Here is a 16,181-nt window from a genome sequence, read left to right as displayed (position 1 = left end):
GCCCAGGCCAGTGCTCTGTCCACTGAGTCATTGGCTAGGGCTGATATAGATAGAATTCTTGAGTGTCAGTCCTTTTCTCTCAAAAGTTTGTGGATTCTCTTTCACCATTTTCTTTTCATGTTGCAAATAAGAAGGCCAATGCCTGTCTTTCTCTCTCTCTCTCTTTTTCTTTCTATAACTTGGGATACATGTATTTATATAACCTTTCTCACCTAACCTATGATTTGATGGGCAATTTCTTTCTTTCTTTTTTTAAATTAAGTGAGAAGCAGAGAGACAGACAGACTCCTGCATGCACCCCAACCGTGACCCACCCGGCATGCCCCGTCTGGGGCCGATACTCTGCCCATCTGGGGCCACTGCTCTGTTGCTCAGCAACCGAGCTATTTCAGCACCTGAGACGAGGCCATGGAGCCATCCTCAGCACCAGGGCCAACTTGCTCAAACTATTTGAGCCATGGCTTTAGGAGGGGATGAGAGAGACAGAGAAAGAGAGAGAGGAGGGGAAGGGGAAGGGTTGGAGAAGCAGATAATCGCCTCTCCTGTGTGCCCTGACTGGGAATTGAACCCAGGACTTCCACATGCCAGGCCGACGCTCTATCACTGATCCAACCGGCCAGGGTCGGATGGGCAGTTTCAATCTGTAGACTCAAGCTCAGAAAGATTTTTAGCTCTAGAATCTTTAATTATAATATTCTTGGTTTAGTAGTTGTGTTTCCTTCAGGAACTTGTATTAATTATACATTAAGGTTCCTGTAGTCATCTTTCAAACCAAACTTCTGTTTTTACTTATAATTTCTTTCTTTTTCTTTTTATGAGTTATTTATTAAGGATAATTTGCTTACAATAAATCTCATCCTTTTTAGGCATAGTTCTATGAGTTTTAATAAACATACAGTCATGTAAGCATCATCACAATCAAATATAGAATATTTTCATCTTCCAAAGAAGTTCCCTCGTGCCCCTCTATTGTCAGTCTTCTGCTCCCACCTCCCCATGGAATCAGTAACAATGGCGTCTCTTTCATTTCTGATATTAGTAATTTGTGTCTTCTCTTTTCTTGGTTAGGCTAGCTAGAGGATATTGATTTTATTGACCTTCAGTTTAAAATTTTTTAATTAAATTAAAAGATTTTAATTTAAATTTAAAAAGTTAAAAATTTTAGATTTAAATTAAAAATTAAAAACCAAAATTTAAATAATTTTAATCTAATTATTTTTATTAAAAAAATTAATGATAAAATATATGGTCTTTGCTGTCAAGGAGTTCACAATCTAGTGGAGGGATTATAGCTTTAAGGTAGTGATTATTATACAATGTAATAATATATAGCTTATGTTTAGTAATAATAAGTGACTAAGCTTACTAAATGACAGGTACTATTTTAAGTACTTTATATGTATCAAGTAAAGATTATCTCAGTGAAGTCTCTAAACGTCATAAGTATGCTCTGTATGGTATTTTTATCATTTTCTAAATGAGGATACTGTAGTACAAAAATATCAAGTAATCTGGCAAAAATCACATAGTAAGTGGAAATGCTGTTCAAGTGATCAGCCTCCAGTATGTCATACTGGTTTCCACTAAGTATGGGGATCCTTGCAGGAGTGGTTGAGAGGAGAAAGTGGTTGACTCTGCTTGAAAGGCTCAGGGACGTCTTCATGGAAATGCTGCTTAGTCTGCACGATGGAGCAAGAATAGGACTTCACTGAGTAAGGACATAAAGGCAAGAGGAACAGTACAGCTTAGACAAAACATGGCTCATTCAAGGACTGTAATAGTCAGTGTAGAACAGAATGGCATAGGTGAAGCAACTAGTTAGATAGAGGCCTGATCATAGAGGGCTTTATTAAGCTTTTCATACTTTATTGTGAATATGAGCCCTTGAAAAATTTTAAGTAGCACTGTAAAACGGTGTTTGTTCACATTTGGGAAATAAATACTGTATAAATATATATACAGTATATTTAGATTTTTAAAAAATATTTTAAATGATTTTATTTATTGATTTTACAGTGAGGAGAGGGTGGGAGCGAGAAGTATCAACTCATAGTTGCTTCACATTAGTTGGTCATTGATTGTTGTATTTGCCTTAACCAGGCAAGCCCAGGGTTTTGAACCAGCAACCTCAGCATTCCAGACCGATGCTCTGTCCACTGTTCCACTACAGGTCAGGCTAGATATTTTTTAAAAATTAAAGCAAACAGCTAAGCATTTGTGAGTGCGAGTGATCTTTCTTCCCAGAGTTGAGGTCTTGTTAAGATGATGGAAGAATTCTGGTTAATTTAAATTTGAGGGCACTGACCATCAAATATTCTGGACAAATATATGTATGGTAATTTTATATTTTGAATATATAGCTTTTTCTTTAGCATGAGAATTTATTGTCACTTGTGTTGTTTTTAGGATTTGGAGTGGATCAATTACGAGATGACAATCTAGAAACTTACTGGCAATCAGATGGCTCCCAGCCTCATTTAGTGAACATCCAATTCAGGTAATACATTTTTAAAGATTTTTTATTGATTTTATTGGGATGACATTGGTTAATAAAATTATATAGGTTTCAAGTGTACATTTTCTATATGCATCACCTCTAGATTGTATTGTGTGTTCACCACCCGAACTCAAGTCTCCTTTCGTCTCCATTTATCCCTCCTTTACCTTTGTCTGCCTTCCCCTGCCTCCCTTTCTCTCTGGTAATCAGCACACTGTTTTTTCTTTGTTGTTTTTCTTTTCTTAATTTTTTCTTTTTCACCCAGCCCCTCAACCTCCTTCCCCTCTGACAGCTGTCAGTCTATTTCTATTAGTCTATTTCTATTTTATTAGTTTATTTTGTTCATTAGATTGCACATATGAATGAAATCATATGGTACTTGTCTTTCTCAGACTGGCTTATTTCACTTAGCATAATGCTGATCAATCCATGCTGTGGCAAAAGGTAAGATTTCCTGCCTGACCAGGAAGTGGCACAGTGGATAGAGCAACAGCCTGGGACGCAGAGGACCCAGATTTGAAATCCCGAGATTGCCAGCTTGAGCACGGGGTTGCTGGCTTGAGCATGGGATCATAGACATGACCCCATGGTCACTGGCTTGAGCCCAAAGGTTGCTGGCTTGAAGCCCAGGGTCGATGGCTTGAGCAAGGGGTCAGTGGTTCATCTGGATCTCCCAGTCAAGGTACATATGAGAAAGCAATTAGTGAACAACTAAGGTGCTGCAATGAAGAATTGATGCTTCTCATCTCTCTCCCTTCCTGTCTGTCTGTCCCTGTCTGCCCCTCCGTCTCCCTTTCTCCCTTAAAAAAAAAAAAAGAGAACATTCAGTCCTAGCTAATAGTGAAAGCTTCAGATTTGCTTTAGTTTCTTGAAGGTTTCTTTTTCCCCTAAGTTTGAGTCTGGTGCAAATGGAAAAAGAAAGGCGTGGTTTGCTTCTCTTTATCTGCCTTGCTTCTGCTTGTCTTCTTCCATCTTCCTAACTAATCTCCGACCTCTTCAGGCCTGCTGGAGTCAAAGTGAAGGAAAGTTCCTAATTGCCAGTTTTATCTTGGTGATCTAGCATTGGTGCTCTTTGTACGTGGCTCTGTATTTAAAGCTAACTATGTTATGTATGCTTTTGTGGCTGAAAGAATCTGCTTCCATGGTCAGTTAATGCTGTGGGTGATTCACCTGTTATTGTCTTGATGAGGATGCATCCCTCACTGTCTCCTTCCTGGTTGTGATACCTCTGGTGATACCTCCAGCTCCCTGCTGAGGATTGTTCTTCCTTACTAGCAAGAAGCCAGAATAGCCTGTTAGGTTACAGGTTGATGAAGTTCCCTCTACTCCTAGTATGTGTACACATTTTTTTTTTAATGAATAACTGTTGGTTTTTCTCAAATGCCATTTCTGTTTCTACTTATATGATCATATGGTTTCTCTTCTTTAGTCTGTTGAGATGGTGAATTTCAATGGTTTTTTTTAAATTGTAAAATACTTATATAACATCACTTCTAAGTGTATAGCACAGTGGCATTTAAGTACATTCACATTGTTTTGCAACCATCACTATTATCTATGTCTAGAACTTTTTACCATCCCAAACTGGAACTCTGTACTCATTAAACAATAACTCCCTATTGTGCTTTTCTTTCCCCGGCCTCTGGTCACTACTGTTCTATTTTTCTGTTTTTGTTTTTATATCTGTCAATATTGGCCATTTGACATCTTTGGAGAATGGCTCTTCAAGTTCTTTGCTCATTTTTGAATTGGGTTTTTGTTTTCTTGTTGAGTTTTAGGAGGTCTTTATATATTCTGAATATTAATCCCTTATTAAATATGATTTGCAAATGTTTTCTACCATTCTGTGGGTATAACAGTTTTAAAAGTTGTAAAAGTTTTTAATTTTAATGAAATCCAATTATGTTACAGCTTTCGTGTCATTATCTCATTGATTGGTTATAATTATTGTTTTATTGTTAATCTCTTACTGTGCCTTATTTATAAATTAAACTTTTTCATAAGTGTGAGACTCCAATTACATATTAGTTTGCTTTATACTGTCTCATAGACCACTGACGTTCTATTCTGTTTAATGAGGGATGAGAGCTTTTTGTTTTCTCTGCTTCTCTTTGCAGTTTCTATAGCTATCTTATATGTTCACTATTTTCTGCAATGTTTAATCTGCTTTTAGTCCCATCCAATAAATCTCTTATTTCAGATTTCTTTTTCATGTCCAGAAATTCCATTTGGTTTTTTTTTTTTTTTTACAGGAACAGAGAGAGAGTCAGAGAGAGGGATAGATAGGGACAGACAGGAACAGAGAGAGATGAGAAGCATCAATCATCAGTTTTTCATTGCAATACCTTAGTTATTCATTGATTGCTTTCTCATATGTGCCTTGACCGTGGGCCTTCAGCAGACCGAGTAACCCCTAGCTGGAGCCAGTGACATTGGGTCCAAGCTGGTGAGCTTTTGCTCAAGCCAGATGAGCCCACGTTCAAGCTGGCGACTTCGGGGTCTTGAACCTGGGTCCTTCCGCGTCCCAGTCCGACGCTCTATCCACTGCGCCACCAACTGGTCAGGCTCCATTTGGTTTTTTAAATATCTTTTACCTTGCCTTGATTTCATGTTTTCTTTGAACGAATTTATGGCAGACCGTATTTCCCAGTGTGTTCACATTATTTCTTATTGCACATGCTCTGTCCAGCTTTGCTACTGCCTAATCAGGAGACGCCATCTATGTCCCCCCCCTCCCCCCCTAAACTAGTCAGGCCTTTGTGGATTTCTTGCCTAACAGAATATGGATGTTATAATACTGTTTTTTCCTGAGGCTGGGTCATAAAAAGCAATATGGATTCTACCTTATTTTCTCTCCCTTGGTACCTACCATCTACCACGTTGTGAAAAAACCCACATCAAATGGAGAAGCCCATAAAGAGAGGAGCCGGAGCCCAAGGCCTCTGCTTCGCCCCCAGCGGGCAGCCAGCACCAACCTGCTCGGGTTAACGAGCCGCCTGGTCACACAGTCTTTAGGTCTCGGGTCAGGATGCCCCGCCTGACGCTCTGTGGAGCGTTCTCTTCTGAATCTGCCCACACTCAGATTCAGAAAGAAAATAATGACTACTTTTCCAAGGCACTAAGTTTTGAGGCAGTTTGTTATACACCTATAGATAAATTATAGATATCTTTTAATTTCATCGTTTCTGTCTTGTTTATATTTATTGACTTGTATTTCTTTATTATGGGTCACATTGTTCTTTGTACTAATTTTTTTAAATATTTTATTTTTAAAAATTATTTTTATTCATTAAAAATAAAAATTATTTTATTTTAGAGAAGAGAGAAAGAGAGAGAGATAGTGGGGGGGGGACAGGAAGCATCAACTCCCATATGTGCCTTGATCAGGCAAGCCCAGGGTTTTGAACCGGTGACCTCAGCATTCCAGGTCAACCCTTGATCCACTGTGCCACCACAGGTCAGGCTGTACTAATTTTTTTTTTTTTTGTATTTTTCTGAAGCTGGAAACGGGGAGAGACAGACAGACTCCCGCATGCGCCCGACCGGGATCCACCCGGCACGCCTACCAGGGGTGACGCTCTGCCCACCAGAGGGCGATGCTCTGCCCCTCTGGGGTGTCGCTCTGCCACGACCGGAGCCACTCTAGCGCCTGGGGCAGAGGCCAAGGAGCCATCCCCAGCGCCCGGGACATCTTTGCTCCAATGGAGCCTTGGCTGCGGGAGGGGAAGAGAGAGACAGAGAGGAAGGGGGGGGGGGTGGAGAAGCAAATGGGCGCTTCTCCTATGTGCCCTGGCCAGGAATCGAACCCGGGTCCCCCGCATGCCAGGCTGACTCTCTACCACTGAGCCAACCGGCCAGGGCCTTTTTTTTTTTTTTTTAAATATTTTATTTATTGATTTTTTAGAGAGAGGGGGAGATAGAGAGAGAGAGAGAGAGAGAGAGAAAGAGAAGGGGGAGGAGCAGGAAGCATCAACTCCCATATGTGCCTTGACCAGGCAAGCCCAAGTTTTCGAACCGGCAACCTTAGTGTTCCAGGTTGACGTTTTATCCCACTGCGCCACCACAGGTCAGGCGGGCTGTACTAATTTTTGATTGGATATAGTAAATTTTACCTTGTTAGTGCTGGATTTTTTTTTTTTTTTCTTAAAGAGAATTGGTCTTGGTTCTGGCAGGTAGTTAAGTTACTTAAAAATCAATTTGATCTTTTTGCTTTATTTTTAAGCCTCTTTCCAGTGAGTCTAGAGTACTCTTGAGGTTGGGAGTAGCAAATGTTTTATAATAGGGTAGGTAGTAAGTGTTTTAGGCCTTGAAAACTTGTTTTAGTCTGTTCCAACTACTCATCTTTGCCACTGTAGTGTAAAAGCAGCTGTGGACAGTATGTGAGTTAGTGGGTATTGCTTTGTTTCAATAAAGCTTTATTGATAAAAATAAGTGGCAGGCCACCTTTTGCCTATAAACTGTGGTTTGCTGACCTCTGTGCTAGGGCAGCAGTTCTTCAACTTTTCAGTTTTAGTGCCACCCTAACTTTTATTGAGGTCTCCAAAGATCTTTTGTTTAATTCTTTTAATTTTTTTAATTAAAAAAAATTTTTTTTTTACAGAGATAGAGAGTCAGAGAGAGGGATAGATAGGGACAGACAGACAGCAACAGAGAGAGATGAGAAGCATCAATCATCAGTTTTTCGTTGCGACACCTTAGTTGTTCATTGATTGCTTTCTCATATGTGCCTTGACCTCAGGCCTTCAGCAGACCGAGTAACCCCTTGCTCAAGCCAGTGACCTTGGGTCCAAGCTGGTGAGCCTTGCTCAAACCAGATGAGCCCGCGCTCAAGCTGACGACCTCGGGGCCTCGAACCTGGGTCTTCTGCATCCCAGTCCAATGCTCTATCCACTGCACCACCGCCTGGTCAGGCTGTTTATTTATTTTTTATCAGTATTTACCATATTAAAACTTATAGCTGAGGAATTTAAAAGTATTTATTCATCTAAAATTAAATAATAATTAACCAATTATGTTAATAAGTAACATTTTTAAAATGAAACTTGTCTCTTCCTAAACCAGCAAAAATAGTGAGAACAATGTTACTATTGTACTTTTTTTGTGAATCTCCTTAGTGTTTCACTTAAGAGAAGACAGTTGAAGTCTCATATATATATATATATATATATATATATATATATATATATATTCCTTCGTTAAATCCCATGTCAGGTAGCATCTGGAAAATTCCACTTTATTCTCCTTTTTTTTTTTAAAAAATATTCATTTTTAGAGAGAGAGGGGAGAGAGAAAGAGAGAGAGAGAAGGGGGAGGAGCAGGAAGCATCAAGTTCCATATGTGACTTGACCAGGTAAGCCCAGGGATTCGAATTGGCAACCTCAGCGTTCGAGGTCGATGCTTTATCCACTGCACCACCACAGGTCAGGCATTTTTACTCCTAAGAGAATGATTTTTAAAAAGGGCAAATCATATCTTAGTATTATTAGGAAAATAGTTATGACCTGTTGATTCCCTGGAAGGGTCTTAAGGTCCCCTCAGATTCCCAGACCACTCCTCTGGGGCAAGATTAGCTTCGTGGTTTGCAAATCTTAATCCTTCTGGGATCCCATACAAACGTCCTGGATATTTGAAGAGATATTTGGACTCGCGTTTCAGTTGTTGGGAGTTGGTGATCCCCCGCCTGGGGTCAGCTCTGGGCATTGTTCTGCCGTTGCTTTCCAGTGGTGTTCTTCCCCAGCACTGGCTGGTCTTCGCGTCGTCATGCAGTGTCACCTGTGCATGTGCAGTTGGGATTCATTGAGGCTCAAGGGGACTCTGGAGCGTTTCCTCAGTACAGCTCTGGCCTCAGCTCTGTGAGACTCTGAGGTTCTGCTGGGCTTTCCCAGGCTCGCCTTGGTCGTCTCTTTCTCTCAGGACTCAACCTCCTGTGCTGCCTGTGGGCTGGTGTCTGCAGACAGCTTTCCATATATGTTGTCTGTTTATTCTAGTTGGTTGTGGTGGGAGGACAAGTGCTGTAACAATGATTTCTTCATGGTGGATACCTGACTTTTTGTTTGCTTGTTTTGGTTTTAACTAAGTACATCTGCTGAAAATTTTGTGCTAAGGTCTTATATGTTCTGTGAAGCATGGTCTTTGTTGTCTTAGTCTTTAGTGAAAACTTTTGCTTTAGCATCCTGTTAACATTGATCAGAAACAAACTTACATACAAAGAGGGAGTTCCCTACCTTATATCAAGAATAAAGAAGAGTATATTTGTTTCTCTGTATAGAAATTATTCATTTGCTTCTTGTTTTAGGAAAGTATGCAGACTATGTTTCTTTTATGCCTCAGTCTCTCAGTAATAATGTATCTAGCATGTTAATAGGAAAGGATAAGCAATTTTATAACTATACTGTTTTCTAGTTTTAAGTCTTGTACCTTGAGAATTTGTAGTTACTCTTAATGTAGTGTAGTCATACAGACTACAAAACTGGCTCTGTGCTTTACTAGATGTGTAAGTGAGGACTAGTTGCTTAACCTGATTTTTCTGTAATGTGGGCATAATAATGCCATATTAAGTAGAAATGACACCCTGGCCAGTTGGCTCAGTGGTAGAACCTCGGCCACTATGTGGATGTCCCAGGTTTGATTCCCAGTCAGGCCACACAGGAGAAGCTACCATCTGCTTCTCTACCCCTCCACCTACTCCCTCTCCCCCCTGCCAAATTCTAGTGGCCTGGGTGCTGAGGATGACTGTGTGGAGCCTCACCTCAGGTTCCAGAAATAGCTCAGTTGTCGAGCAGCATCCCAAGATGGGCAGAGAATCTCCCTGGGGCTTTCCAGGTGGATCCTGGTTGGGGTATATGCAACAGTCTGTCTCTCTGTCTTTTTCCTCTCACTTAAAAGAAAAGTAGGAATGAGAACTTCTATAACAGAGCTTCTAATAAAGTGTTTTAAATATGATAGGAATTTATTTCTTTTTCCTCTTCACATAAGAGGAATCTGGCAGTCCAGGAGTGGCATGGAAGCCCACAATGTCTTGTGGACCCAGATTCCCTCTTTCCATTCCACTTTTCTTAGCTCATGGTCTCTGTCCTCGGGTTGCATCATGTCTGTGTCCTAAGCAGCAGGAAGGAGTAGGTGGGAAAGGTTCATGGGTCATGTCTTCCTCTTAAACTATTTCACTCAATCATTTGGCTTAAATCTTACTGATCATAACAGTCTCATGGTCATATCTAGCTTTAAGAGAGGCTGGGGAATAGAGTCTTTTAGCTGGATGTTAAGAAGATAAAAGGGAAAGGGGGCTGTTAGGTTGGCAACTTGGAGTATCTGTTACTAGTGTCTTCTGTTGAAATTTCATGAATTCCAAGTCAGTTGAGAAATTATTCAGGAGTGAGCAGGTGGAGACCAAAATATTACCCCAATAAAACTGACAAAGCTTATGTTAGAGAAAGGGGCTTATATCTGCAGTCAAGCATGTTTCCTAGTATTGAACCCTAGAATTAAACAGACTTACCCAGCCAGTTATGAAAGTGGTCGACAGGTAGAGCCTGCCCCTATTAAAATTGTGGTAGGAAGGAACAAAGCAAATGTTTGCTTCCTGCGAACAGCTCTTTCTCAGCAGAAAGGGAGTAGTGGGTGAGTAAACAGAGAGGCTGAGAAAGTTACTTACATCATCAGAAATGAGAAGTGTTACCCTCGCCCTTCTCCCTTCCTATAATACCTTATCCTAAGAGTTCAGCATGGTGCCAGGCATATAGAAAGCATTCAGTTGATGGTGATTAGTGTTATAATGATGATTTAAAAAAATTTTTTCCATTGATTTGAGAGAGATAGAAGAGACACACAGACAGAGAGTAAGGGAGGAAGGGAGGGAGAGAGAGAAAGAAAAGAATCCACTCGTTCCATTTTTAGTTGTACACTCATTGATTGCCTCTCTTATGGGTCCTGACTGGGGATCAAACCCACAATCTCAGTGCACTGGGATGATGCTTTATCCACTGAGCCCCACCTAGTGAGGACCACATAATGATTTGAATAACCTGAGTAGTTGATCATATTTCTCATAATAATCTATACATTTAATCTTCCCACATGCAGTGCTGTTTTAATTCACCATGAGATAAATTTATAAATAATTTTAAAAGGCTTTATGAGTACCTTTTAGAGTAATAATTTTAAGTTTAAGTTTTTGGTGAGGTCACAATTTCCTTTGCAAAGTTAATGAATCAATGTGTATAGCATAAATTGTACATACGATTTCTGGGGATCCATGAACCTTAGATAATATCCCATAGTATAGATAAAATTTAAAGAAATATAAATACTTACATATTACTATAAACTGGTATCAGTGACTGTTGAATAAGCTAAGTACAATTAGTTAGTAGGCAGTTGATAGTTTAAGATCATGTGAAGCAGACACACACACATTTGAACTACAGTACCCACTACTAGCTTTTTGAACTTAACCAATTTCTTTTTCTTTTTCTTTTTTTAAATTTTATTGAGAGGAGGGGAGGCAGAGAGACAGACTCCTGCATGTGCCCCAACTGAGATCCAGCCGGCAAGCCCTAGGGATGATCCTCTGCCCATCTAGGGCTGCTGCTCTGTTGCAACCAGAGCCAATTTTTAGCACTTGAAGTAGAGGCCATGGAGCCATCTCAGTGCCTGGGGCCAACTTGCTTGAGCCAATCAAGCCATGGCTGTTGGAGATGAAGAGAGAGAGAGAAAGAGAGAGAGAAGAGGAGGGGAAGGGTTGGAAAAGCAGATTGTTGCTTCTCCTATGTGCCCTGACTGGGAATTAAATCTGGGATATCCCACACAGGGCTGACGCTCTACTACTGAGCCAACTGGCTAGGACCTGAACTTAACCAATTATTAGTCTGAGTATTATTGTGGTTTTTCTTTTATTAAATTTTTTTTTACTTTTTTTGATTTGAGAGAGACATTGATTTTTTCCCCCACTCATTTATGAATTCATTGGTTGATTCTTGTGTTTGCCTTGCCTGGGGATCGAACCTACCACCTTGGCATCTGGGAATGATGCTCCAACCAACTGATCCACCAGGCTAGGGCTTTTTTTAAATCAGTGAAATGAAGATGAAAATACTTCCTATCTCACAAGGTTGTGGAGTAAATAAGATAATGAACAGAAACCATTAGTTCTGGGCCAGACACAGTATTCACTGTTGCTGTTGTTTTTACAAAGATTAGTGTTGTTACTATTCTTTGCCTTTCTAACCTCACCCTGATAATCTTGTAGATTCCAGCAACTAAGTTATCTTGAATTTCATAACTTCAAGATAAAATTATTCTGAGCAAAAAGCTTGGTCCTTTAGATCTGCTTTTATAAAAGAAAAAAGTCCTTAAGAGTAATCTTCATGATTTTTGATCTCTCTGTAATAAGAAACAGCTTTCAGTGCCTGCTTATGGCTCATCAAGGAAAAGAGCTTTTGTGTGCCCTTCAGAATTTCCCCTTCTTCTCGTCCCATGTCTCCTTCCTGGCCCTGCAGAAACAGAGAGATGTCAGTTTGATACCTTGGCCTCTTTTGAAAACCTGGTAATGGTATTTATCCTGTCAGCAGTTCCTGGGTATTTAGCATTTAACATCTTCATCTGTCTATTATTTGAGGGAAAGTGCTGAACTTTCCTCATTCCTTTCTGATGAGCAGTTTGGGCTGCAGAAGTGTGGACCCTCATGAAGAGCTGCAGGTTTCCTGCTGTTTTTATAGGTTGACTTTTGACACAGACTACTTCTGTTCAAGGAGCTCATTGTTGTTAAGTTAGTGCCAGTTTATACCGGAACTTAACTTTTTTTTTTTGTATTTTTCTGAAGCTGGAAACGGGGAGAGACAGTCAGACAGACTCCCGTATGCGCCCGACCGGGATCCACCCGGCACACCCACCAGGGGCAACGCTCTGCCCACCAGGGGGCGATGCTCTGCCCCTCCGGGGCGTCGCTCTGTTGAGACCAGAGCCACTCTAGCGCCTGGGGCAGAGGCCAAGGAGCCCTGTGACCAGAGCCACTCTAGTGCCTTGGGCAGAGGCCAAGGAGCCATCCCCAGCGCCCGGGCCATCTTTGCTCCAATGGAGCCTTGGCTGCGGGAGGGGAAGAGAGAGACAGAGAGGAAGGAGAGGGGGAGGGGTGGAGAAGCAGATGGGCGCTTCTCCTGTGTGCCCTGGCCGGGAATCGAACCTGAGACCTCTGCACGCCAGACCAACGCTCTACCACTGAGCAAACCGGCCAGGGCCCGGAACTTAACTTTTAAAGCTCATTTTAAATGAGCTTTTTTGTGGTTTTTGTGGTTGATGTTTAAAATTGTCTTTTTTTTTCTAATAACTAAAGTAACATGCTTATTGTAAAAAATTCAGAAAACATCAAAATCATGAAGAAAATGAAAATTTCCCATAGTTCCAACCCAACAAAATAGTCACTTTTACCGTTTTTGTATGATTTTGTGTAGGCCTTTTTCTATATGTATACAGGGGGTCCTCGGGTTATGACAGTCTCAACATACAACGTTTTGAGTTTATGATGCTCACTTCTATAAAAACTTTAAAAAATTGAGATGTGAGCATTTTGGCTTACTCATTTTTTGTCATTTTTTTTTGTTACTATAGTACGGTGTAAAGTACAGTATATTTATGTCCTTTTTCTTTTTCTGTGGCTTAGTTGTATTTTTATGTTCTAGATTATGATTTTACGACTGGGTTAGGATAGGTAAGTGACTTAAGCTAGGGTGTGTTTCAACTTACCCTAAAAGTCGGGTTATGTCACTGTCGTAGGAACAGAATTGTGTCGTAACCTGAGGACCCCCTGTATGTAAGTTTATATGCCTTCAGAATGTGTTATTTTCCCCAAAATGCAATCTTTCTTTATATATTGTGTTGTAATCCACCATTTTATATCTAACTGTACCTCTGCGTGATTATTTTAAATAATTTTTTAGTATATAATTTATTTAACTAATTCCCCAGTAAGATGAATATTAGGTTGTTCATAACTTTAAAAGAAATTTAAACACAGGGCAATAAACATTTTTTTGCATCCATATTTTTTTTTTTTTTTTTTTTTTTCTGAAGCTGGAAACGGGGAGAGACAGTCAGACAGACTTTCGCATGCGCCCGACCGGGATCCACCCAGCACGCCCACCAGGGGGCGATGCTCTGCCCCTCCAGGGCAGCTCTTTTGCAACCAGAGCCACTCGAGCGCCTGGGGCAGAGGCCAAGGAGCCATCCCCAGCGCCTGGGCCATCTTTGCTCCATTGGAGCCTTGCTGCGGGAGGGGAAGAGAGAGACAGAGAGGAAGGAGAGGGGGAGGGGTGGAGAAGCAGATGGGCACTTCTCCTGTGTGCCCTGGCCGGGAATCGAACCCTGGACTTCTGCACGCCAGGCCGACGCTCTACCACTGAGCCAACCGGCTAGGGCCTTTGCATCCATTTTTAAGTAGTTATATTGTCTTTTAACGCATTCTTAAAAGTTGAATTTGTGGGTCAAAGGCTGTGTACCTACTGACCGGCTATGAAAGTACCTTTTTCTAATCAAATTTGGGTATTAGAAATCATTTTAATATTTTGCAATATAACAAAAGTAATGTCTGTGTTTTAAATTCTATTTCTTTGATTACTAGAGATTGAACATATTTTTTTTAGTCACTTGCATTTTTTTTAAAGAATTTATTTATAGATTTTAGAGAGGAGAGAGAGAGAGAGAGAGAGAGGTGGGGAGATGTGAGGAACGGAAAGTATCAACTCATAGTAGTTGCTTCTCATATGTGCCCTGATCAGGCAATGCCAGGGATTTGAACTGGCGACCTCAGCATTCCAGGTTGACCTATTATCTACTGCACTACCACAGGTCAGGCTAGTCACTTGTATTTTTCTGAGATTAATTTTTTTACATAGTCTTTGCTAACCTTTCTAAATATGTATACTTTTAAAACAGCAGGATTTTATGTTTTGCATTAAGGAATAGATTATATATATATATATATATATATATATATATATATATATATAAAATCTGTTTATATATATCTCTCTCTATTGAATACATATATATATTTTAATGCTTTCCTCTTTGCTGGACTTAATTTCTCACTTAGCTAGTTACCTTCAAGTATTAACATAGGAAATTAAATAATTAGCTAGTAAAGAAAACTAAGTATGTTAAAATAATCTCTTTGTCTAAAATACAAATGAAGAGAACCGAAATGCTTAATGCCTGTTTGCCCTGTAAGGGGCCTGTTTTGGCTAAACTCTTCCTTTTTTGCTCACGCCTTGTTCTTGACCATGCCTTATATATAGGAGTTGCCTTATATAAGGAAAATGTGTATGTATATTTTCATTTTTATCATTGTTAAAAGTAAAGAACATTGAAATTGTTGATTTAAATAGTTCTTTAGCAAACAATGATTTTTAAAATCAGAAGATAAGATGTTTTGGATGTAATCTTTCCATGTGATAAAAGTCATGTTGTTTTTACGTTATTGCTTTTAGAAGAAAAACGACAGTGAAGACATTATGTATTTATGCAGACTACAAATCTGATGAAAGTTATACTCCAAGCAAGATCTCAGTCAGAGTAGGAAACAATTTCCACAACCTTCAAGAAATTCGGGTATGTTTTCAAGTTTTAAAACATATATATTACCCTGTAACTCATGCTCTTTAGAGAATAGTCACATTTGACATCAAATTAGGGAGAGTAGAATGTTAATATAGGGGTGTGGAAAAAGTAGGAAACAGTCATTCATATGGAAAATAATACAATAGTGAATAAATAATATAGGAATAAACTGTGTTTTACATACTCAGAAGTATAAACCTGCTTTTTCCTACACCTGTATATAAAAGTAAAATTATTGATATTTTAGAAAACATTTTTAATTTTTAATATTTAAAATTTTCTTTTGAATTCTAATTGTCACCTTTATTTTTTTCTCAATATTTTATTTATTATGGAAATTTTCAGTCTCATAAGAAAGGGGAAGAATTTTATAGTGAATCCCAATTTACTCACTTCCTAGATTCTATAGTTGTTAATGTTTTGCTCTATTTGCTTAATTCTAATCTAAAAATCCATCTAATACTTATATGTATATCAAACTAAGTTGTACTTATCTGTACGTGTCAGCCCAGGTATTTCAGCATAATACATGATAGCAGGAGTTACTAATACTTGCTTAGGCTCATTTTTCTTTTTCCTTTGTGACAGAGACAGGGACAGACAGGGACAGACAGGCACGAAGGGAGAGAGATGAGAAGCATCAGTTCTTCATTGTGGCTCCTTAGTTGTTCATTGATTGCTTTCTCACATGTGCCTTGACCAGGGGGCTACAGCAAAGCGAGTGACCCTTTGCTTAAGCCAGCGACCTTGGGTTCAAGCCAGTGACCTTAGGCTTAAGCCAGCAACCTTGGGGTCATGTCTATGATCTCTCGCTCAAGCCAGAGACCCCGCGCTCAAGCTGGATGAGTCTACACTCAAACTGGCGACCCTGGGGTTTCGAACCTGGGTCCTCTGCGTCCTAGTCCGACGCCCTATCTACTGTGCCACTGCCTGGTCAGGCTGCTTAGTTCATTTTTAAGGTACAATTTATATAAATTTTGCACAAATCTTAAGTATATTATTTAGTAAGTTTTAACAAAATGCATACCTCTGTGTAGCCCCAACTCATATTAAGATATAGAACAATTTCATTCCC

General features: G+C 39.8%; 1 protein-coding gene across 3 annotated transcripts in view; it reads left to right on the top strand.

Annotated features, from left to right (window-relative positions):
• ANAPC10 (anaphase promoting complex subunit 10) overlaps positions 1-16,181 on the top strand; it is a 72,621-nt gene that overhangs the window by 3,425 nt on the left and 53,015 nt on the right. For all 3 annotated transcript variants that reach the window (XM_066385889.1, XM_066385898.1, XM_066385904.1), the window contains exons 3-4: positions 2,407-2,497; positions 14,977-15,097. In XM_066385889.1, coding sequence (XP_066241986.1) covers positions 2,407-2,497; positions 14,977-15,097 — 212 coding nt within the window. The remainder of the gene's footprint in view (positions 1-2,406; positions 2,498-14,976; positions 15,098-16,181) is intronic.

This window comes from Saccopteryx leptura, chromosome 1, assembly GCF_036850995.1.
Source record: "Saccopteryx leptura isolate mSacLep1 chromosome 1, mSacLep1_pri_phased_curated, whole genome shotgun sequence".
NCBI lineage: Eukaryota > Metazoa > Chordata > Mammalia > Chiroptera > Emballonuridae > Saccopteryx > Saccopteryx leptura.
The sequence above is the reverse complement of the archived record's forward strand: the minus strand, read 5'-3'. Positions and strand labels throughout refer to the sequence as shown.